The 25,263-nt window shown below is 37.5% G+C and overlaps 1 protein-coding gene across 4 annotated transcripts in view; it reads left to right on the top strand.

Annotated features, from left to right (window-relative positions):
• The first annotated feature begins 1,011 nt into the window (after window positions 1-1,011).
• LOC137212000 (C4b-binding protein alpha chain-like) overlaps window positions 1,012-25,263 on the top strand; it is a 41,621-nt gene continuing 17,369 nt past the window's right edge. Inside the window, exons 1-6 of one of the 4 annotated variants that reach the window (XM_067714845.1) lie at window positions 1,012-1,166; window positions 9,404-9,558; window positions 10,538-10,723; window positions 11,420-11,519; window positions 24,322-24,407; window positions 24,579-24,773. In XM_067714845.1, coding sequence (XP_067570946.1) covers window positions 1,135-1,166; window positions 9,404-9,558; window positions 10,538-10,723; window positions 11,420-11,519; window positions 24,322-24,407; window positions 24,579-24,773 — 754 coding nt within the window. In that variant the 5' untranslated portion in view covers window positions 1,012-1,134. Of the gene's footprint in view, window positions 1,167-9,394; window positions 9,559-10,537; window positions 10,724-11,419; window positions 11,520-24,321; window positions 24,408-24,578; window positions 24,774-25,263 lie in introns of all 4 variants that reach the window. The other 3 variants (XM_067714865.1, XM_067714854.1, XM_067714836.1) reach the window with 3 other exon arrangements.

Genomic DNA, 25,263 nt, shown 5'->3' with positions numbered 1-25,263 from the left:
TTGGTCCATGCTTAAACGCTTCTCTCTCTCTTTTTTCTTTTGGCCCTGCCACATGGCTTGCAGGGTCTTAGTTCTCCGACCGGAGCTCAAACCTGGGCCCAGCAGTGAAAGCACCGAGTCCTAACCTCTGGACCATCAGGGAATTCCTGGTCTATGTTCTCTTTACCTCTAGTATCTTTCTTATTTTCATCTAATAATTTCCACTTGTCGTTCAAAGCCCTGCTCAAATCTCCTGTCTTTTGTCAAATCTTCTGCTGTGGTTCAACTCCTTTTCTGAAGACTTTATAGGACTTTTGGTGTTTATTACAGAAAAGGTGAAGTGGTCAGGAAGAATTGCTCTTTAGTAGCAGTCCCCTGAACATACAAACCTTAATCCTGAGGATTAAGAGCTTAATTGGATAATGTCAGGGTTTGTGGTCCTTCTTAGGACCACATGTGATAACAAACATGGCTGGCCCTTTGTTGCATCCTTCTGAGGAACACTCAGTGATAGACCAACTTCTGGAGGTCGTGTATTTCTGGAGTACTGATCATGTGCCAAGCATCTCAGCCTATTGCCGGAACTCTTCACCCTCTGTACTTTCTTGGAGTGGGATGGAGACCAGTACAGGGGAAGGTCATCTGTCCCTGAACCCAAGGAAAGCCTGCTGGACCTAGAATCACAGAAAGTGGATCATTTTTGTGGACCTAGTCTGAACACTGCAGTATCTAAGGTTTCCAGGCTAGCTGGTTTGCATCTTGTATAACCCTCTTTTGTTTATAAAAAGAAAAAAAAGAATTCTGGCGTCAAATTTATATTACCTTTCCACTTAGGGGAAATGGTTGGCACAGGAGAAAGTAAACAATTGCGACATGTTATCAAGAAAGAGGGCTAGTGAAGAGGAAGGTGATTAGATAAACACGGTTGCTTTACTTATGCTGTTAATCATTCACTGAGCCAGTAGGGAGTCTCTGCCCATCCATTTATATTTGGCCATCCCTGAACAGCCAACCACATGGCTGGAATTCAGGGACTTTTTGGTGGAGCAATTACTAGCCAGCTTCAGGGTGCTCTGGTAAACTCTTATCTGGGGAGGAACTAAGCCTATTACAGAACAAAGCAGTTTTCCTCACTTACACACTACCCAAGGCACGATGACAGAGTCTTCTTCCTCGGCTACCTGCAGGTCAGTGGAGTATCCAGGGCACCTTGGGGGAAAGGCTGGTAGTTTGGCCCTTTAAGGAATACAAGATTAGAAGGATAATGCAGAGACCAAACTTGGGGGTGTTTTCAACAGAAATCTTTTCAGGGATACTGCATTAGGGGACAGTGTGACTTGGAAAGTACTTTTAACCCCTACTGAGCCTCAATTTTCTATTATAAATAGGGGAATAATAATGCATGCTAATAAAATACACTGAAGCAAAAAAGAAGTAAGAAGTTGCTCTTATTATTGCATCTAAAAGTTGAGTGTGTTTGTTTGTTAATCCTTTACTACCTCTCCACGTAGGGCAGCTGAGGCAGGATGTAAGCCAGATGTCCCAAAGGAAGTCACAGGAGACCTGGTTTTCAGAGTCTACATTCTGAAAATTGGTGCAATTTCCTTTAGAGATTTTATTAACCCCTCTACATCTCCTCCACCACTGATAGCAAAGACCTTTAGATTTAATCACAAGGAGGATATTGGTCAGCCTCCAGTTAGTTTCTGAAGCTAGAAGCCTTTATTGCCCTCATCTCCTTTCTCTCCCTCACTTTTTGAATCTGGCAATGTTGATTAACTTCACTTCTTGAAATTCCCTTCTCCCTTGGTTGAGCAAGACGTAGTACTTCTCTGGTTTTAGTTTTAATTCTTCAACCACCCTTCTCTTTGCTGACTCCTGTTCTGTCCCTAAATGTAGTACTAAAGGAGAATACAAAGTAGAGTGCCCAGAAGAGGAAGAAGCATCAAAGAAGTTTTGTATTAAGTGTAGAGACACATTTGAATATAATATGGGTACAGAAGGAAGGAGCTGATAGAGAGATAAAGAAATTCTAGGAAAGAAGAGAATTTTGTGGAAGCAAGTTCTTTCTGGAGTCTGAAAGTTATGTGATTGAGAGTGCAGGTGTAAGTCAGGAGACACTCCATCTGAGATTGGAGAAAAATTAATTCTTTCCAGAGGTATCTGAATTTTTAAAAAGGGAGTTTAGATAAAATAAATACATTAACTTAAAAAGTAATCTCTAATGGGAGGAGGAATTTGGAGGCTGAGGATTTTCCCAGAGCCTCTCAAATTGTACTGCCTCGGCAAGTGCCAATGGTATTTTTCATAAGAGACCCTCCATGGTGACTATAGTTCTTGAGCTGGTTTCATTTCTATATGAATTTAAAAGGTGATGATGTCATTGAAATAAGAGGGCATTTGCTAGGGAAGTCTTAGATTTTCAGTGGGCAATTACAGAATTCTAGGGTTTGTAGGGAATAGAAAGATAATCCAAGTTTAATGTCATCATTTTAAGGGTGAGAAACTGAGATCTGAGGAGCTGACGTAGCTTCTTCAAGGTCATAGAAATTGACTGGTATTGCTGGGACTCAAATTCAGGTCTCCTCAGCTCACAAGTCCTAGGCTCCATCTCCATACTCTGTGGTTTGCTGAGTCCTATGCAGGCTCTGCTGAAGGACCACAGTGGGTCGTGATGATGAATTGTAAATGCTACACCTGGCCCACTGAGCCACTGCACATCCTGAGAACTAGTAAGGGAAGTCGAATCACTGAATCATCTCTTCAAAATTTATAAAGCACTTCCTACATATTATTTCATTTGGTCCTCAGTAGGTATTTAGTCATTCTCACTCTGAAGGTAAAACAAAATTAAATTTCATTTATTCATTCTCACTCTGAAGATAAAACAAAATTAAATTTCATTTATTTCACGTTTATTGGATAACTATTATTATGCCAGTTAATATTGGGTTAGAAAGTGGAAGGCTGAATAAACACCTTCTTTGTCTCCAAGGGACCTATAATCTACTGCAAGAGGCAAAAGTGAATAGTTACAATACAGTGTGGTGTTACAATGAAGGTATCAGCAAAGTATTAGGGAAGCATAGCAGAGACTGATATTTCCTGAGGAGAGGGTTGGGCAGTTCTTCACCAAGGAGGTGGCATTTGATCTGGATAGTGCATCACGGGGAGGCTGGAGGTAAGAGTATTCATGCACAAGAGACATCATACGATAATGTTTGAAGGTGTTTAGAAAGTTCCAGGATATGTTTTGGGAAAGGTAAGCACTTACATGTGGTTGAAGCACAATGTTTTAAGTGAGCAGAAGTAGAGGGAGAGTTGGGAGAGTTGTGGGGACCTAGAGAATTGGGGACCATGGATATTTTTAAGTAAATTGCTTTTTAGGAATATAACTGCATCAACATGGAAGGTGGCTTACAGTTGTTGAAGGCTTTTGCTGTGGTGGAGGCTGGGGTGAAGGGAACTAGGAGAACATAAACCAGGACTATGGAAGTGGGTATAAGAGAGAATGACAGATTCTCGTGTTGCTACAGCCAATGGGACAAGACTCGGTGACTCTGAATATGGAAAGGTGGCAAGCGAGAGGAGGCTAGGATGATTCAGGTTTCTAGTCTGGGAGACTGGATGGTGATTATTACCTTGGCTGAGACAGAAAGCAAAGGTGAAGCAGTGTTGAAAGGAAGATAGTGTGTTTAGTTTGGGATATGTTGGATTCAAGGTGCCTGGGAGATACAAATGAAGCAGTTGGAAATACTGAGCTGAACCTTGAGTCGTATTATAACAAATTTTGAAAAAGGGTTTTTGTTTTGGTTTGGTTTTTGCTTAAATAAGAAATCTAAGAAGTGGTTGTCAGGAACTGGGGGGTGGGAGAAACCTGGAGAGGTTGGTAAAGGGATATAAGTTTTCAGCTATAAGATGAAGAAGATTTGAGGATTTAATGTTAAACACGGTGATAACACTGTATTGTACAATTGAAATTTGCTAGGAGAGTAGAACTTAAATGTTATTTCCAGAAAAAAAAAAGAAGATACGCTTCTATGTGGAATCTAAAACAAACAAACAACAACAACAAAAAACCCAGAACAAATTTATAGAAAGAGACTTGTTGTTACCAGAGGTGGAGGGTGGGGGTGGGGTGGGGGGAGGAATTGGAAGAATGTGGTCAAAAGATACAAGCTTCCACTTATGAGATAAATAAGTGCTAGGCATGTAATGTACAACATGATGACTACAGCTAACACTGCTGCATGATATATAGGAAAGTTGTTGAGAATTAATCATGAGTTCTCATCACAAGGAAAAATTTCTCCTTTTTATTTTCTTTGTTTTCTTTTTTTAAATTTTAAGTGTTACTACATTTAAATAAAATATATATATATATATTTATTTGACTGCATTGGGTCTTAGTTGCTGCACGGGGGATCTTTGTCTTAGTTGCTGCATGGGGCATCTTTGTTGTGGAGTGTGGGCTCAGTAGTTGCAGCACGTGGGCTCTCTAGCTGTGGTGCTCAGGCTCCGGGTGGTTGCCCCAGGGCATGTGGGATCTTAGTTCCCCAACTAGGGCACGAACCCACATCCCCTGCATTGGAAGGAGAAGTCTTAAATGCTGGACCACCAGGGAAGTCCTCTTTGTTTTCTTTTTATTGTATCTATATGAGAAGATAGAGGTTTGCTGGACCTATTATGGTAATCATTTCACAATATGTGTAAATCAAATCTTCATGCTGTACAACTTAAACTTATGCAATGATGTATGCCAATTATTTTTCAATGAAACTGGGGGAAAAAGATAAATATGTGATGTGATGGATGTGTTAATTAATTAGATGGGGGAGCAGGGGGAAATCCTTTCATAATGTATACGCTTGTCAAATCACCATGATGTACACTTTAAGTATCTTACAATTTAAGTATGTCTCAATAAAGCTGAAATTAAAAAAAAAAAAAGAAATCCAACAGTCAAAAGTTTTAATTTACATTCAGGATTTTAAGTGAAGAAGAAAGTATAACAATTTATTTTTGGATTTGCAAAGAAAACTCACAAGTATTTATAACTTTCAAAAACAGAATAGTTAATTTAAATATTATCCAAGACAAAAAATAATTTGCTAAGATAACCAGTCAGAATTATAGACTTTTCCAGGGTTGAAGACTATGCTCAAGTGGTAGAGAAACAATCTCCTTTGTTAGAGATAACATTTGCAGGTCAATTTTATGATGTAGATATCTGCTTTTCTGTAGCTTCAGGGGAAGAGAAAAAAATTCCTTCTTATTTTGCTGAAATTTCTTTCACCGACTTTTAGAAAGATCCACAGTCATGAGGCTCAGCACAGGAATTTTCTAATGATTAACAAAAGTAAAGGAGGCAGCCCTGAATGGCTCAAAATTGACATGTGGTAAGTAATAGGGCAGAGTAAGGTTTTTTTTTTTTTTTTTTTTTTTTTTGCGGTACGCGGGCCTCTCACTGTTGTGGCCTCTCCCGTTGTGGAGCACAGGCTCCGGACGCGCAGGTTCAGCGGCCATGGCTCACGGGCCCAGCTGCTCCGCGGCATGTGGGATCTTCCCAGACCGGGGCACGAACCCGCGTCCCCTGCATCGGCAGGCGGACTCTCAACCACTGCGCCACCAGGGAAGCCCCAGAGTAAGATTTTTTATTAACAATAGAGTTTATGGAACATGTATGTTTCTGCACTTACAGGAGACAACGGGGCCCAGAGGTCTGTGAGTGATTCATGGATGATGGTCAAAGTCATGGGGTGGATGAGTTCCTTACAGGAAGACATCCTGATGAGGGAAGAATAAGCCCAGGACGGACCCTGCCGTGGGTGCCAGCTTTGCTGCTCTGGGTGCGGCACTGGGTTTCACTGTTATCACGGGCCACAGTGAAGACCTGACCAAGACTTCTGCCCCAAGTCCAGCGTGTTTTCCTCTTCACCAGGGCTTAGCTAAAGTTCCCTGGAATTGCAGCCATTATAATTTTATATCATTATCATGATGATGTTTTGACTCTAGGAGTTCTCATTCTGTCAGAATCACCTTCCGACACCAGTTCTGTCACCCTTTTCCTTAACGTTTCTCATGAATATTTACTATGTGCTGTCCATGCTCCAAACCAAGCCCTCTCATCAATTCTGGGAGACATGTGTAGTTATTTTTATTTTATGAAAAAGGAAATTGAAGCTTAGAGGAGCTTAGAGGGCTGAGTATCTTGCCCATGGGTACACAGTTCCTATGTGGTGGAACCAGCTTTGAACCTGCATGGCCTGGGTCTGATTCCATGCCCAGGGTCTGGCCACACACTATCCTGCTGTGTCTCCAGCACTGTGTCTGTGGCCCTGTTACAAGACTGCGTGATGTAAATCCCTCACCGCAGGGTAGGGTCTGTACGTGTGGCTGCCTTTTCGCTCCTGTCATAACCTGTGGTGTTTGTTTATTCCTTCCCTCCTTACTATCCTATGTTTTATGGTTGATGATATGATAACTTCGGGTTAAGGATGGGGAATAGCCGAGAGTAAAATCGCTAGGGTCTGTTCTTATTAAGATGTGCCTTTTTTTTTTTTTTTTGCGGCACTCGGGCCTCTCACTGTTGTGGCCTCTCCCGTTGCGGAGCACAGGCTCCGGACGCGCAGGCTCAGCGGCCATGGCTCACGGGCCCAGCCGCTCCGCGGCATGTGGGATCTTCCTGGACCAGGGCACGAACCCATGTCCCCTGCATCGGCAGGCGGACTCTCAACCACTGCGCCACCAGGGAAGCCCAAGATGTGCCTTTTTAAAAAATCAGCTAAAATCTGACCTTGACACAGCAAACACTGTAAGAATAGATATGGAACGGTGTTATTTTTCTTTAAAACATATTTTAGCACTAGGTGCTTTTGAGTGTAAATTCAACAAACATTCATTGAGCACTTTGAATGAGGCACGGCGCTGGATACCATGTAGGGCATGATTAAGAGCTCACCTTCTGACTTCAAGGAACTTATGGTCCAGTGGGGAAGACAGACTTCAGATGTCAGTTAAGCCAAGTCAGAATCAGAGTTATAAACACTCAATTGTAATTGGAAGTTAGAGTCTGGTCTGGAGGATAGGAGGGGACATTGGAGAAGGGACGGCTACAATAAGTAGGAATTAAAGAGGAAAGTGTGAGAGGGAAGATGATACGGGCAGGGGTAGGAGGTAAGAAAGTGTTTGGAAATGTCAGGGATCCAGGGTGTCCAGACCAGCTGGATTATAACTAAAAAATTAATCATTGGAAACCAGTTTGGTGAATGCCCATTCCTGAAGGATCAGTTCACTGAAATCGATCTGTTGAATTTATCACATTATCAATTTACTTAATGTTGTTCTAAGATATATTCATTTTGAATACATTCAATGATTATAAATATTCTTTTTGAACATAGCGAATGAATATGTTCTTTGAAGCAGCATTTTCAGTATTTTTGTTACCTGCAACTGTCTCCAGTCTCATGAGACTGCTAGCACAGAAGGAGTAGAGACTAGAGATCAGGATGAAGGTATTAGGAAAAGAGAGAGGGGGAAACAAGAAAGGGGCTCAGAACCCTGGTCCTGGCTCTTCTCAATTCATTCAGTACAAATTCTGCAAACATATTTTTAGTAACCAACGTATTTGATAAACTGTTCAACAGGTTAAACTTATTTTTTGGTGGAATTGTTCTAGTGACCGTGTCCAGAGCTCATGGGATAGGATGTACGTGGGGTGGAGTTGCCCACAACTGACAGCAGGTGGAGGACTGAATGTGAGAACTGAGTTTTAGAAAGATAAGTTTAGATGAGTCCTTGCTCAATGAAGAAGTTGGGGCCCTACACATAGTGTGAAGGGCCACTATGAACTTTTTTCCCCTCAGTTTGGGACAGAAACATCTTTGAGGGAAATATTGAGGGGACTCCCTTTATCTAAATGGATATGCAATTAGTATGAATTATGGACACATGTGGAGCGTAAGAATCGTGTGGATCTAACAGAAATATCAGAATAAAAGATGAAATTTAGTATTTCATTGGGACTTAACTTCATATATTCCTTTGAGGACAGAGACTATTTCTAATGTAAATTTAAGGTATACTGTTTATTTCCAACGGGAACAGGAGTGTGGTGAAGAGAAAAACATCCTTCATGATTTTGCTTTAAATATGTCTTTAAATAGTCTGATTAAGTAATGAAAGTACATTTGTCCCATATATTTTTATTTTTGTTTATATATCTATATATATCTACATATATCTATATCTATAGATAAAACGATTTTTTTCCAAAACTGCAAATTGCTTGGTTTATTGCCTTGGTTGACAGTTGTCATGAGGAACTCCCAATGTTATACATACTGATCCAACTCTTTTTCTCTATCTTATCATTTTCTGCTTTAAAAAAATTTTTTGAACTATTATTATTTTAATTAAAAAAATATTTTTGGCTGCATTTGGTCTTTGTTGCTGCGTGTGGGCTTTCTCTAGTTGCGGCAAGTGGGGGCTACTCTTCTTTGTGGTGTGCAGGCTTCTCATTGTGGTGGCTTCTCTTGTTGTGGAGCATGGGCTCTAGGCACACGGGCTTCCGTAGTTGTGGCACACGGGCTCAGTAGTTATGGCTCGCAGGCTCTAGAGCATGGGCTCAGTAGTTGTGATGCACGGGCTTAGTTGCTCTGTGGCATGTGGGATCTTCCTGGACCAGGGATCTAGTCCGTGTCCCCTGTGTTGGCAGGAGGATTCTTAACCACTGCGCCACCAGGCAAGTCCTGTTTTGTTTTGTTTTACATTTGTTTCCTTTTCTCTAACTCCTCTACTGTTTCCTTGGTCAGATCATCTTTGTGGCTCACCTGGCCAATCACAATTGTCTTCTTAATCAACCCCTCCATTTCTCCTCTCTGTTCACTTCAATCTATCATGTATGCAACCACTCTAGTGATCTTAAAGCACAATAATGTGTCACTCTAAGGACATATTAAAAACAAATAAAGCAAAACCAAAATCTAAACAACAAACAATGGCTCTTACTCCCGAAAGAATAGTGTCCATAAGTTCCTAACCTTGGCCCTTACAACCCATTCAGACACACCTATGAGCTGCCTCCTACTTAACAACCATCTCCAACACCTTACTTTGCAGCCAAATTGTAGTGTTATCTACTGCTCCCCCAATTTGCCCTGCATCCATTTTCTAACATTTACAGCATACCTGACTCAGATTCAGCCACCTACCATCTCTCCACTTGGAATTAATCTCTCTTAAGAGCAGAGTGCTTCTGCAGAGGTTAACACCCACTGTTTTGTGTTGTAACATTTATGCGCCTATCTTTTCTTTCACTCTAGGCTGTAATTTCTTCAAGACATGGATCCCATAGTATTGATCCTAGTGCTTTATGACAAACAGGAATTCAATAATTGTTTATTAAATTGAGTTCTTTCAGCAGAAAAGTGTCAGCGAAGCAACAGAGAGCTCCAGTTATGATCCTTCATAGAAAGGGGACAATGGCATCTTGGCCTTTCTCTGGGCCCTGGAGAGTCTCTGATCCAATTCTGTTCCAAGTGACCTTGGTTGCTGCTCTGTTGGCTACTGTTCTTGGTGAGTAATAGGGAGACAAGTTCAGATTGTCAACAAACATTCAAGATCATCTACTCATTCACTTTCAAGACTAGCGGAGAGCTGATTAAGCTTTTAGCAGAAATCCAGCTTCAGCAACAAAGGGTTTATTTGATCAGAAGTTTGGAATTTACTTGGAATTCTGAACTTAAGGGGATTTGGAATTATTTAGAATATAAGGGGAATTTGCTTTACCCATAAAAGAGTCCATTTTATAGACATTTTCCGTTAGAATTTCTTCTCCAGGAATTTCCAAAACTATTTGTCCCCAACCAAGACTTGAAACAAATCTGTATTATCTGTCAGCCTGACTAAACAATCTTCACTGTCTGTGGGTTTATCCAGAATGGACAGGGGAAGTATATTATTCTACTGTGGCTCCTGAAAGGTAAATCAGCCCTATATTTCATTCTTGCAGGCAAAGCAGGATGAAGATTTTTATGCTTCAAGGGCTCTATACGTCTCCCTTCAGATCACTCAAAATCCAAAGGGTACAAAAGAGTACAAATGAGAAATGTTATTCTCATCCTTCTCCCAGCCACCCAGTTTCTGTTCCCTGAGTCAACCTATGTTACATAATGTTATTATTAATGAAATAATGTTTCTGTTGAAGGAAATTGTAGGACTTCTGGATTTGCATGGATATATCTGAGTCAGCAGATATGGGGAAACTGATAGGCTGATGAAATCATGTCTGCCATCCTTTTAAGTTAAATCATCTCATTTACAGGAGAGAAGGGGTGAAAAATTTATGGCTTTTATCAGGATCATTGTCATTAATCAACAAACATGTATTACTAATTATTCACTGGATTCACTGAACAGTGGGGATAATAGGAGTTACTATTTTTCTTGATTAGAGGAGAAAAGAATGGTTCCTGCTCTAAAGTAATGCTACTGAAATTTTAAGATGCTGTGTCCCAAGCTATAACTTTTGGTGTTTTGTCATTTTGGTGTCCAGGCAATTGTGGTCCTCCACCTTATTTACAATTTGCTTCTCCAATAAATGAGTTGAATGAGACAGAGTTCGAAACTGGAACTACTCTGAAATACAGCTGCCGCCCTGGCTATAGTAGGACAAGTTCAAGAAGTCATGGTGTTACCTGTGAATCAACAGGCAGTTGGAAATACAGGGAATTCTGTGTCAGTAAGTATGAACATTTATTTTTCTTATTTGTGCTTTTTACTTCTTTGCAAATTTATCTCAGGAACTAAGCTTTATGAATGCAAATGAGTGTCTTGGGTCACTAAGAAACAATTCGGTTTGTCAGTTACTGATTTCAATGTACACATGTGTGCCACTTTTTGAAAAACATAAACAAACAAATGAATAAAACAAAAAAATTGGGAGCCACCTAGTTGCATTGGAAAATGTCTATCCTTTACAATATATTCAGTAAGAAATTTTTTTTGGAAGTGAACTACAAATTCAATTTTAGTACGTTGAAAACTAGATTCACTCTATAAAATTATAAAAAGTTATGTTGCTAGAAAATGGCAATGCAGTTTTCAAAGAAACCTCACCCCAAATATATGCTGTGTTTGGAAGAAGATGCTGTGATTCACTTAGTTGAGAATAAATTCTGTGATGTTTTTCCAGTAGTAGGGGTATACACACACAATCTATACTTTTTTTGTTTCTTTTGTGACCAAGGACATGCATTTTGAGTGGCTTAAGTTCAAAGTACACACTGGAGATGTAGAATGGAGCTTAGCTCCCTGGTCAGTGTGTTAAATCCTGGGCCATAGACTTTATTACCACAGTGATCCATCAGCTCTCTTTTCTAATGCCATATCCATGAGTACATGTAATCACTAATCATCATTTTAATTTTTCTCTCAGAGAAACGATGCGGAAACCCAGGAGAATTACTTAACGGGCAAGTGACAGCTAAGACAGATTACTCTTTTGGATCACAAATAGAATTCAGCTGTTCAGAAGGGTGAGTGAGAGGCAAGCTAGAGACGATACTTTTCTTTTAAATTAATTTTTAAAAAATAGCTAATGTATTCATATATTAAAAAAAGATGTAAAAAGGAATACATTGAGAATTCTCACTTCCAGTCCATTGCCATTGCACCATTCCTTTCCATCCTTAAACAGGGATCCACCTTTACTGGCTTCTTATGTACCTTTTCAGTGTTTACTTTTACATATACAAGCTAAGAAATTAGTATATATTTTTATTTTGCACCTTTCCAATAAGAAAAGTAGTTTTTGAATCTTGCTTTATTTTTTACTTACCAATATAAACAGGAGATATCTCTATGTTTGTGCATAGAGAGGTCTCTCATTAATTCCCTTTTACAACTGCATAGAATTTTATTGTGTGATGTATCATGGATTAATAATCTCTTTGATGGATCCATGAATATTTCCAATCTTTTGCTGTTCTAAACTATGCTCTAATACATAACCTTGTACATATAAGTCATATCTGTAGGGTAAATTCCCAAGATGGGATTCCTGGGTCAAAGAATACATATATTTGAAAATTTGAAAGTTATTTCCAAATTGCTCTCTGTAGGAGTAACATGGTTTTACAGAGTATACAAATGTCTGTCTCTCCATAAACTTTCCAACTAAGTGTGCTGTCAAACTTTCAAACCTTGTAAAAATTTTGAAAAATTTCCTATTTTGGAGGTAACAATGAAATCTTACTATAGTTTAAATGTATACTTCACTTATTCTGAGTAAAATTGAGCATATTTTAATATGTTCAAGAGATGTTTACACTTATTGTGAATAAATATTTGTGAATTACTTGGCATGTACTTTGCCTCTTTTTTCTATTAACCTGTTGACCATTTTATTCTTAATTTCTAAGCTATATACATACACATATTCACATGAATCTATGTGTATTAGGGTTTAGACCTTGTTTCTGATATGAGCTGCAACTTTTCCCTCAAGTATATTATTTTTCTTTTGACTTGGCTTTGGTACGTTTTTTCTTGAAGAGAAATTTCTTTATGTTGTCAAATTTATCAGTCTTCCTTTTAAAAAGGCTTCTGAATTTCAGGTCTTAATTTAAAAGGTCTTCCCAAATACAAGATTTTGAACTATTTGCCTAGATTTCTTCTACTACTTTTTATGCTTTCATATTTATTAATATTTAAAGCTTTGATCCATTTGGAGTCATTATAGAGTATACGGTATGAGGTACATGTCCCAGTCTGTATTTTTCCATATGGCTTTCCTATTATCCATACATTATTTATTAAAAAGTCTATCTTCAATTTACTGATAGGAGAGTGTTTTTTGATACTATATGAAATTCTTATATATATCTGGGTTTATTTCTGGACTTTCTATTCAATGCTGTTTTTTGCCTATACATTAATATATACATTTCACAGTCATCTACTTACTGATGTTTTATAATATAGTTTAATAATAATATGGGTAGTCCTATCTTATTACCTTTCTTTTCTAGGATTTTCCTGACAATATGTATTTGTATATTTTTCTATGTGAACTTTAAAGTTAGGCATATTTAAAAATCAGTGTTGGACATGGAGGCTAAACAATACATTGCTAAATAAACAAGAGATCACTGAAGAAATCAAAGAGGAAATCAAAAAATACTTAGAGACAAATTACAATGAAAAAACAATGATCCAAAACCTGTGGTATGCAGCAGAAGCAGTTCTAAGAGGGAAGCTTATAGCAATACAAGCCTACATCAAGAAACAAGAAAAATTTCAAATAAACAGTCTAACATTACACCTAAAGGAGCTAGAGAAAGAAGAACAAACAAAACCCAAAGTTAGCAGAAGAAAAGAAATAAAGATCAGAGCAGAAAAAATGATATAGAACAAAGAAAACAATAGCAAGGATCAATAAAACTAAAAGCTGGTTCTTTGAGAAGATAAACTAAATTGATAAACCATTAGCCAGGCTCATCAAGAAAAAGAGGGAGAGGACTCAAATCAATAAAATTAGAAATGAAAAAGGAGAAGTTACAACAGACACCGCAGAAATACAAAGCATCCTAAGAGACTACTACAAGCAACTCTATGCCAATAAAATGGACAACCTGGAAGAAATGGACAAATTCTTAGAAAGGTATAAACTTCCAAGACTGAACCAGGAAGAAATAGAAAATATGAACAGACCAATCACAAGCACTGAAATTGAAACTATGATTAAAAATCTTCCAACAAACAAAAGTCCAGGTCCAGATGGTTTCACAGATGAATTCTATCAAACATTTAGAGAAGAGCTAACACCCATCCTTCTCAAACTCTTCCAAAAACCTGCAGAGGAAGGAACACTCCCAAACTCATTCTATGAGGCCACCATCACCCTGATAACCAAACCAGACAAAAATACTACAAAAAAAGAAAATTACAAACTAATGTCACTGATGAATATAGATGCAAAAATTCTCAACAAGATACTAGCAAACAGAATCCAACAACACATTAAAAGGATCATACACCATGACCAAGTGGGATTTATCTCAGGGATACAAGGATTCTTCAATATATGAAAATCAATCAATGTGATACACCATATTAACAAACTGAAGAAGAAAAACCATATGATCATCTCAATAGATGCAGAAAAAGCTTTTGACAAAATTTAACACCCATTTATGATAAAAACTCTCCAGAAAGTGGGCATAGAGGGACCCTACCTCAACATAATAAAGGCCATATATGACAAACTCACAGCAAACATCATTCTCAATGGTGAAAAACTGAAAGCATTTCCTAGAAGGTCAGAAATAGACAAGGATGTCCACTCTCGCCACTATTATTCAACATAGTTTTGGAAGTCCTAGCCACGGCAATCAGAGAAGGAAAAGAAATAAAAGGAATACAAATTGGAAAAGAAGAAGTAAAACTGCCACTGTTTGCAGATGACATGATACTCTACATAGAGAACCCTAAAGATGCCACCAGAAAACTTCTAGAGCTAATCAATGAATTTGGTAAGTTTGCAAGATACAAAATTAATGCACAGTAATCCCTTGCATTCCTATACACTTATGATGAAAAATCAGAAAGAGAAATTAAGGAAAAAATCCCATTTACCATTACAACAAAAAGAATAAAATACCTAGGAATAAACCTACCTCGGGAGACAAAAGATCTGTATGCAGAAATCTATAAGACACTGATGAAAGAAATTAAAGATGATACCAACAGATGGAGAGATATACCATGTTCTTGGATTGGAAGAATCAATATTGTGAAGATGACTGTACTACCCAAAGCAATCTACAGATTTAGTGCAATTCCTATCAAATTACCAACGGCATTTTTTACAGAACTAGAACAAAAAGTCTTAAAATTTGTATGGAGACACAAAAGACCCCGAACAGTCAAAGCAATCTTGAGGGAAAAAAATGGAGCTGGAGGAATCAGACTCCCTGACTTTAGACTATATTACAAAGCTGCAGTGATCAAGACAATATGGTACTGGCACAAAAACCGAAATATTGATCAATGGAAGAGGATAGAAAGCCCAGAGATAAACCCACGCACCCATGGTCAACTAATCTATGACAAAGGAGGCAGTAATGTACAGTGGAGAAAGGACAGCCTCTTCAATAAGTGGTGCTGAGAAAACTGGACAGCTACAGGTAAAAGAATGAAATTAGAACACTCCTTAACACCATACACAAAAATAAACTCAAAATGGATTTGAGACCTAAATGTGGGACCAGACACTATAAAACTCTTATAGGAAAACATAGGAAGAACACTCTTTGACATAAATCACAGCAAGATCTTTTTTGATCCACCTCCTAGAGAAATGGAAATAAAAACAAAAATAAACAAATGGGACCTATGAAACTTCAAAGCTTTTGCACAGCAAAGGAAACCATAATCAAGACAAAAAGACAACCCTCAGAATGGGAGAAAATATTTACAAACGAATCAACAGACAAAGGATTAATCTCCAAAATATGTAAACAGCTCATGCAGTTCAATATTAAAAAAACAAACAACCCAATAAAAAAAGTGGCAGAAGACGTAAATAGACACTTCTCCAAAGAGGACATACAGATGGCCGAGAAGCACATGAAAAGCTGCTCAGCATCACTAATTATTAGAGAAATCCAAATCAAAACTACAATGAAGTATCACCTCACACCAGTTAGAATGGGCATCATCAGAAAATCTGCCAACAAGAAATGCTGGAGATGGTGTGGAGAAAAGGGAACCCTCTTGCACTGTTTGTGGGAATGTAAATTGATACAGCCACTATGGAGAACATTATGGAGCTTCCATAAAAAACTAAAAATAGAATTACCATATGACCCAGCAATCCCACTACTGGGCATATACCCAGAGAATACCATAATTCATAAAGACATATGCACCCCAGTGTTCATTGCAGCACTATTTACAATAGCCAGGTCATGGAAGCAACCTAAATGCCCATCAACAGATGAATGGATAAAGAAGATGTGGTACATATATACAATGGAATATTACTCAGCCATAAAAAGGAACAAAAGTAGGTCATTTGTAGAGGCATGGATGGACCTAGAGACTGTCATACAGAGTGAAATAAGTCAGAAAGAGAAAAACTAATATCACTTATTAATGCATATATGTGGAACCTAGAAAAATGGTATAGATGAACTGGTTTGCAGGGCAGAAATAGAGACACAGATGTAGAGAACAAACGTATGGATACCAAGGGGGGAAACTGGTCGGGGGTGGTGGTAGTGTGATGAATTGGGAGATTAGGATTGACATATATACACTAATATGTATAAAATGGATAACTAATAAGAACCTGCTGTATAAAAAATAGATTAAATTAAATTAGAATAAAAGAAAAAAAATCAGTGTTGGATTAGCTTTTAACTTAATTTTAGGAGAATAGATTTTTTTTTTTTTTGCAGTACACGGGCCTCTCACTCTTGTGGCCTCTCGCATTGCGGAGCACAGGCTCCGGACGCGCAGGCTCAGCAGCCATGGCTCACACGCCCAGCCGCTCCGCGGCATGTGGGATCTTCCCAGACCGGGGCACGAACTCGTGTCCGCTGCATCGGCAGGCGGACTCTCAGCCACTGCGCCACCAGGGAAGCCCGATTTTTTTTTTTTTTTTTTTTTTTTTTAATGTTGAGTCTCCCTAGACAAGAATATGTTACTGTAGGGAAGGGAAAACTTTCCCTTTGCCCTCTTAGGGTCTCTGGCTAGGCTTGAGAATTAAATTAACATAGATTAATAGGAGAAAAGTATATCAATCTTACTTTTACGTACATGGGAGCCTTCACAGGAAAATGAAGAACCTCAAAGTGGTTAGGCCTAAGTGCTTCTATGTTAAATTGGTGAAAGAATAGTAGTTGTGGAAAAGTATCAAAATATATAGGGAGGCTAAAGGGAGATAAGCATTATTTTTAACAAGGCCTTCAGTACAGATTTCTCTGTGAAATCAATACTCCATCTCTGGTGACAAAAATGTTCTTTCCTCCTGGTATAGAAAAGGCATCTTTCACTTGGGAGTTTGATCTGCTTTCAGGAAGAAAAGGGGAGGTCAGGAACCTCTTCTTGCATCTGCTGATTTTCAGGTGTCTTTAGCTGAAAATAATCCTGATGCCAAAGTGGCCTATTTTGGGGTGGCATGTTCTGCCCCATTCATTTTCGTGTTTTTCTCTTGTTTCTTCAGGAATGTTTCAACATTATCTTAACATAGATTTTGCATTTCTTGAAGTGTTTAAACCTAGGCATTTTATTTTTGCTATTTTAAATTGGGTCTTTTCGTCCATTAAATATTCTAACATTTTTTATACATATATATATATATATATATATATATATATACACTATTGATTTCTGCATGTTAACTTTCTGAATTCTTTTATTATTTATAATAGTCTTACAGTTGAATTCTCTTGGGATTACCCAGTTTGCAATCATATCCTCTGCAAATAGTGATTATTTTACCTCTTACTTTCCATTTTTTATGGTTCTTTTATTTTAATTTATTTTTCTTGTCTATTTATATCAGTTAGTTATATTAGTCAGGACTCATTCAGAGAAATATAAATAATATTATATCTGTTTCATATATAAATGTATATAAAAAAACCAACCAGTGAGGGTTAGGGTTAGGGTTATATATACATAAATATAAAATAAGGGATTTACTACAGGAATCTGACTTGATATAGTACTGGCAGCTGGTGAAACAGTGTAGAGGAGGCTGTTTCTTCTATGTTTGCTAACGTGGCCTGAGGTCCGCAGGGCAGGCAGTCAAAAAGGGAAGGTGAATGTGAAGTGGGAGATGCAAAACCAAAATGGGACCCACATGGTTGAGTGGAGTATAGACTGGAAGTCACAGTATGGATTAGAGTACACCCATGAGTATTGACTGGGGTTCACGTTGTTCTTTCACTGCCTCTTAGCCTTCAGCTTCAAAGATGGGTATGTCTTGTAGAAGCTGTTGCCCTTCCCCACAGTGCTAATGTACTTGGATCAGGAGTTGGAGTACATGAAGGAGGACATCCTCCAGGAGCTGGGTTTGCTGTAGTCCTGGCTGTGCCCAATGCCAACAAGGTGATAGCACAGAGAAGCAACAATATGTGTGAACTGCAGTCACATCTTGTGCTCTGCTCTGATCTTTCAAGCATATACAGAACTTGGGTATTAATTCACTTCCATCGTCTCTTATGGACAACACTAACTTGGCGCTATGCATGGAAGAAAATTCTGGAAAAAGTAATTTCTGTTTAGTTAAGTTGACATAATTTGAATCTACCAGGGTCCATCCCTTGTCAAATTTGGTATTTATACACACTTGTTTTAACCATACTTAGCTTAACTTCCAGATAAAAGCAATGGCAAAATTATGCTTCCAACTTACATAATGCAACTATACCTCATAAAACTGAAAACATGCTAACTCTCTCCCCCAAAGACGATCCTCTTTAAGCAAAGTCATACCTCCCCTTTGATATCCTGTAATTTAAATACTGAGATATAAGCTAAACTACTATTAACGCATCTTGTTTAGATGTTAGAGGAATGAAAAAATAAAGAGAAAAAATTTAATTTAGACCAAATCTATTCATATGAAAATAAGAAAGAAATGTTTATAACTATTATGGTTCTTATTTCTGCAACTGGTCATGTGGTTGTAGTTAGTATTTATAACTACCTGCTTCTATTACTCATTCCATATCCACTTTACCCTCAGTAACCACTTCATCTGATCGTGGTTCCTTGCGTAATGGGATCACCTGAACTTTTTTTTTTTTCGGTACGCGGGCCTCTCACTGCTGTGGCCTCTCCCGTTGCGGAGCACAGGCTCCGGACGTGCAGGCTCAGCGGCCATGGCTCACGGGCCCAGCCGCTCCGCGGCATGTGGGATCTTCCCGGACCGGGGCACGAACCCGTGTCCCCTGCATCGGCAGGCGGACCCTCAACCACTGCGCCACCAGGGAAGACCTGAACTTTTATTCTTGAAGGGTCTGGGCCATTAGCAGTCCTGCCTGTATTGGGTTGTTATAGTTTTCATTGACTTTAATTAGAGGGCATGAAAATAGTACAAAAAGGTGCCCAGGAAATCTCCCTGCATTCCAGACGTATACATCATCACCATTGTTGCTTTTAAGCAACCCAATTTCCCATGGCTAATCAGGATTAATCACCTCAGTCAGGAAAGTAACACCCTTCTTTGTCTGTTTATTCATTTGCTTGAGGAACCAGACTTGAGACCCAAATTCAAGTTTAATTTGCCAGATAAAATACAGGATTCCTGGTTTAATCCTAGTGCAAGTATGTCCCATGCAATACTTGGGGCATGCTTATATCAAAAAATGTTTATTGTTTACCTGAAATTCATGTTTAACTAGGCATTCTGGTTATTTATTTGCTAAATTGAGCAACCTTAGTTTAATGGAACTTTTGCTGTGTTAAATGGTAGAAGCATTCCTCCATTGGTTACTAAGACTTCTGGACTAACAGAGAATATTACTTGTATTATTTCTACTTTTTAGAATTTGTTAAGGTTTCTACGTTTTAGAATATTATGTACTTCATAATATATAATCAATTTTAATTGATATTCCATAGGCACTTGAAATGAAGTTACATTGTTTACTCTTAGTATACAGACTTTGATATATACATAACAGGTATAATTTATTTATTAGCTCTTTTGAATCTTTAATTATGCTTTCCTTTATGTATCTCAAGCTTAAAGATAAGAATTAAAGTAAATTAATTTCATAATTATTTAATATCACAAAAAGTCTTGATAAATAATAGCATACTTTTCTTATGTCCCATGTATTTTCCCGTTGCGGAGCACAGGCTCCGGACGCGCAGGCTCAGCGGCCATGGCCCACAGGCCCAGCCGCTCCGTGGCACGTGGGATCTTCCCGGACCGGGGCACGAACCTGTGTCCCCTGCATCGACAGGCGGACTCTCAACCACTGCGCCACCAGGGAAGCCCCGACCCATGTATTTTTTTTGTTAAAATCGCTACTACATTTTTTGGTACATAAATATTTATAGCTCTTCACTGCAAATCAAAATCTTTAACACCATAATATGCCCGTTTTGTGTAATTTAAGGATCTTGATTCTGATGTCCAGTTCATAGGATATTAAAACCAGTATCCCTTATTTTCTTTTTGTTTGCATTTGCTTTATATAACTTTGCCCCTCCTTTTGTTTTTAACCTATCTGAGGTACTTTTAGATTTGTCTCTGGTATACAACATAGAGTCGAATTTTGTTGCAACTAAAAGGTCTTTTTCTTTCAAAAGGAGACAAGTCCAATTACATTTATTGATATTAGTGATACTTATAGGTTTAATTTTCTCATATTATTTCATATTTTGTACTATATGTATATATGTGCAGTTATATATATATTTAGGAGAGTTCAAATTTTGATTCTAGTGGTTACCTGTATATAATTATTATATACCTTTATATAATTATATATACCTTTAAATACCTTCTTTATTTCTGTCTTTATTTTTAAACTTGTTCCTTGTTATAAGTTACAGTAAACTTATCTTGTACTCTCTCCTTCCCTCCCCACCCCTCTGTCTTTTCTACCAGTAAATTTATGTCATTTGTATTATCTTAGTGTTTGCTTTGTATTCAACATTAATGTTAAGTACTTATATATGTCTATAGCTTGATTTTACTTCCAGCTCTTACAGATGAGGCAATCAATGAGTTTGGTTTTTTTCCACTCTGTCCCTCATCTCCTTTTCTTTTTTTTTTTTTTTACAATTATCCATTTTATTTATAGGCATTTACTTATTAAGGAAAGATACTAAAGAGCACTAGACCAACTGTGAAATCACTTAGAAATTTCTATGAGAGCAGAAACCATATGGACTATTTCCATTTCATCCTACCACCACTATATGCCCTCCAACTCAGGACCTGTGGCTTAAAGATTTTTTTTTTGCATACAGAGGTTATTCTAAACATAGTGATTGCAGATTGCAACAACAAGGCTGTAACTCTAGACTCTTACTCCATGAATACATCATGGCTTTTTGTTCTCAAGATATATTACCAAGATGAAATGGCCTAAATTGTTTATATATTACAATTAAACCCAACAATCACTTTGCATTGAGAAAGCCAAGTAATTTTATATTAAATAGTAAATAGGCTTAAAATGACCTTTGGGATTGGAAGGGCTCAAACTGACAAAATTGAAAGTTACAGCCTATCTTAGTGTCCCATAATCTCTTAGGATTATTCAAAAGCAATGCTTAAGTATACATAGTAAGGGAAATAAACAATTATAGAGAAAGAAGAGAAAAAATGAGTGTGGTTAAAAGTTATCCTACATTAAAAGAATTTTAATATCCTGCATTTCATGCATCTGTAATGAAACCACAATTTTGTAGGTGTTTCATTCTTTTAAGATGAAAAGGTTTTTAATATATATTTGGACAAGGAATGATATCTATATCCATGTATCTATATATCTATATCTCATATAGATATATGTGCTGGTTTTTAAATGAGTAAAGATAAGCTATATTGACATAGTGAAGAATGTGCCAGTTTTGGCAATACAGAAGGACTGAATAGAAAAAGCATTTAAATTTAAATCAGTAAACTACACTTCTGGTTCTAACACAAACTGTGTAATCCTAAACAGATCAAACTAACTCTTTGCAGGTCCTTTTCTTCTCTGTGTTTCCCACTCAGAGAAGTTCCTTTAGCATTTGTTGTAGAGATGGTTTGGTGGTGCTGAATTCTCTTAGCTTTTGCTTGTCTGTAAAGCTTTTGATTTCTCCACTGAATCTGAATGAGATCCTTGCTGGTAGAGTAATTTTGGTTGTAGGTTCTTCCCTTTCATCACTTTAAGTATATCATGTCACTTCCTTCTGGCTTGTAGAGTTTCTTTTGAGAAATCAGCTGTTAAACTTATGGGAGTTCCCTTGTATTTTATTTGTCATTTTTCCCTTGCTGCTTTCAATAATTTTTCTTTGTCTTTAATTTTTGCCAATTTGATTACTATGTGTCTCAGCGTGTTTCTCCTTGGGTTTATCCTGTATGGGACTTGCTGTGCTTCCCAGATTGGGTGGCTATTTCCTTTTCCATGTTAGGGAAGTTTTCGACTATAATCTCTTCAAATATTTTCTTGGGTCCTTTCTCTCTCTCTTCTCCTTCTGGGACCCCTATAATGTGTATGTTGTTGTGTTTAATGTTGTCCCAGAGGTCTCTTAGGCTGTCTTCATTTCTTTTCATTCTGTTTTCTTTATTCCGTTCCGCAGCAGTGAATTCCAACATTCTGTCTTCCAGGTCACATATCCATTCTTCTGCCTCAGTTATTCTGCTATTGATTCCTTCTAGTGTAGTTTTCATTTCAGGAATTGTATTGTTCATCTCTGTTTGTTTGTTCTTTAATTCTTCTAGGTCTTTGTTAAACATTTCTTGCATCTTCTTGATCTTTGCCTCCATTGTTTTTCTGAGGTCCTGGATCATCTTCACTATCATTATTCTGAACTCTCTTTCTGGAAGGTTGCCTATCTCCACTTCATTTAGTTGTTTTTCTGGGGTTTTATCTTGTTTCTTCATCTGGTACATAGTCCTCTGCCTTTTCATCTTGTCTATCTTTCTGTGAATGTGGTTTTTGTTCTGCAGGCTGCAGGATTGTAGTTCTTCTTGCTTCTGCTGTCTGTCCTCTGGTGGATCTCCTATTTTTGTTAATTATATCATCTCAGCTTGTCAGAGCACATAACATTTATATTTCATTCAGTCACTCTTAACCACACCTTTTTGTCTTAGATCTGCATGCTCAGTACTCACTATCAGTTGTTTTTTGTTTTTGTTTTTGCTAGTTTCTCCTGTAATCTCTGGGTTGGCTATAGTTTGTCCTCTGGTGATTTCCAAGGAAAAGTCTCTGAGTGAAAATTACTGTTGAATTATTGCAGTTTTAAATACTGTCTGAGGCTTTGCTATTTAAAAGATAATGTGGCTGGATATAAAGTCCTTGGCGCATACTTTCTTTTCTTGAATATCTTATAGATATTGCTGTGTCTGTTTTTCTGGAGGATGTTGCTTTAGAGAACTCTGGGTTTTTTACTCTTATATGTGACTTAGCCTTTGCTTGGCTGTCCAAAGATATTCTGTACCTTTTAAATCTAGTAATCCTACTCTTAGTTGTTTTGATATGGACAATTTGGTTCAATTTTTCATTGCTATATGATGTACAATTTTAAAATGTAGATTAAAATATTACTTTATTTCTGTAACATTTACCAGAAATATGTCTAAAGATAGCTATTTTGTTCTGTTTTGTGTTCCTTCTTCAGGTTGTCCAATTAAGTATATGTTGATTCTTCTATGCTTGTCATCTATATCTAACATTTTTTCTCCACTTTTTGGATATTTTTGTTTCATTTTGTTTGATTTTCTCATGTTTCCCTTACTGTGTATGGCTTCCAAGAGCGAAAGTGAGAAGATTCAGAACTAACATCCTGTTGGAACACCAAAGTGTTCCTATTGGAATAACCAAAAACAACACTTTTCACTTGATTTCCTGGCTAGGTTAGAAAAATTACATTTTTAAGAAATTTCAAGATAAAGAAATGCTTAATTCTTATTGTAGTTTACCTTATTAAAATTACTATTAAATTATCATTAAAAAGTTATTAGTAAATAAATTTCAGGACCTCTTAGATTGCTGAAGGTAACATTTGTATTAGTGTTCAGTCACATTATAGGTTTATTCCTTGATAATAGTACAATTTGAAATTGTACTAATGATGCTTTTTTTTTTTTCTGTTACCGTAACTCATATGGGGTAATAAAACAAACTGAAGAAAGCTTAGGACTTGTCAAGTGCCATAGAAATGGGGGGTCATGAAGTGGGAGTTAATGGTGTATGAGAGAGGGCAAGCATCTGGACGTCAGGAGCTGACAAAGCAGAGGACAAGAGAGTTTGGCACCAGTTATCTGGCTGGTACACTCATCCAAAGAAAATTGCAGAACACACTCAAATGAGTCTTTTACTCTACATTGTCCTGCTTGAGCTCTGAATGAACTCCATGCCTGATATCTAGTCAGCGTCCAATAATAGATTACAGAATAAAAGAACAAGTGAACACACACATCTCATTGCAGTGATAACATTTTACAAAATGGAGTTCTCAATAGGAAATGTTACCTGAAAAAACATTATTTCTTCATTTTTAATATTGAGTAATAAATCCATTTGTTCAGACTCGTTTATTCAACTTAATTTATAGTAGGAATAATTCCATTAAAATCTTTGATCCTATCTTACTCAGGTATATCTTAATTGGCTCAGCCACTAGTTTTTGTGAGATCCAAGATAAAGGAGTTGGCTGGAGTGATCCTCTCCCCAGTTGCGAAAGTAAGTAAAGACTTTTTTTGACTTGCCTCTAAACCTAAACCATGTTACGTAATAAAACTCCTGTGCATCTTTGCTGCTTCTTATACCCTTCATTAGAATTTGCATCATGAATGTTAGATTTGTAAGGATGCTTTCCCTAATTATTTCTTCCTCTTCACTCACTCATCTCAGTTGTCAAGTGTGAGCCTCCTCCAGCCATCAGCAATGGGAAGCACAATGGTGGAGATGAAGACATCTACACTTATGGCTCTTCTGTCACCTACAGCTGTGACCCTGACTTCTCAATGTTAGGCACAGCCTCCATTTCTTGCAGACTGGAAAATAAGACAATAGGTGTCTGGAATCCAAGCCCTCCTATTTGTAAAAGTAAGTCATAATGATGAATTTTGGTTTGAATTTTTTGTTTAAAAGAAAAAGGAAGGTAAATGTATTGGGGGAAGTGAAATGATTCAAAGACAAACTAATTATTGCAATGATGCAGTATTTTTTTGGTAAACTGATGCTTATGCATGAAGTACCAGTATGTGGTAATAAATAACACTGATATCTCATTGGCTTTGTGAAGTAAAAGGTTTTTTTTTAATTAAAGTATCAATATAATTGACTCACAATATTATATTAGTTTCAGGTATACTACACGGTGATTTGATATTCTTATACAGTACAAAATGATCACCACAAATCTGGTTACCATCTATCACCTTACACTATTACAATATTATTGACTATATTCTTTATGCTGTATGTTACATCTTGAGATGTATTTATTTTATAGCTGAAAGTTTGTACCCCTTAATTCCCTTCATCTATTTTGCTCTGCACCCCCTTCCCCCCTGCCACTTCCCTTCCTTGTGGT

This window comes from Pseudorca crassidens, chromosome 2 (genome assembly GCF_039906515.1).
Source record: "Pseudorca crassidens isolate mPseCra1 chromosome 2, mPseCra1.hap1, whole genome shotgun sequence".
NCBI lineage: Eukaryota > Metazoa > Chordata > Mammalia > Artiodactyla > Delphinidae > Pseudorca > Pseudorca crassidens.
This window is presented reverse-complemented; position numbering and strand designations above follow the sequence as displayed.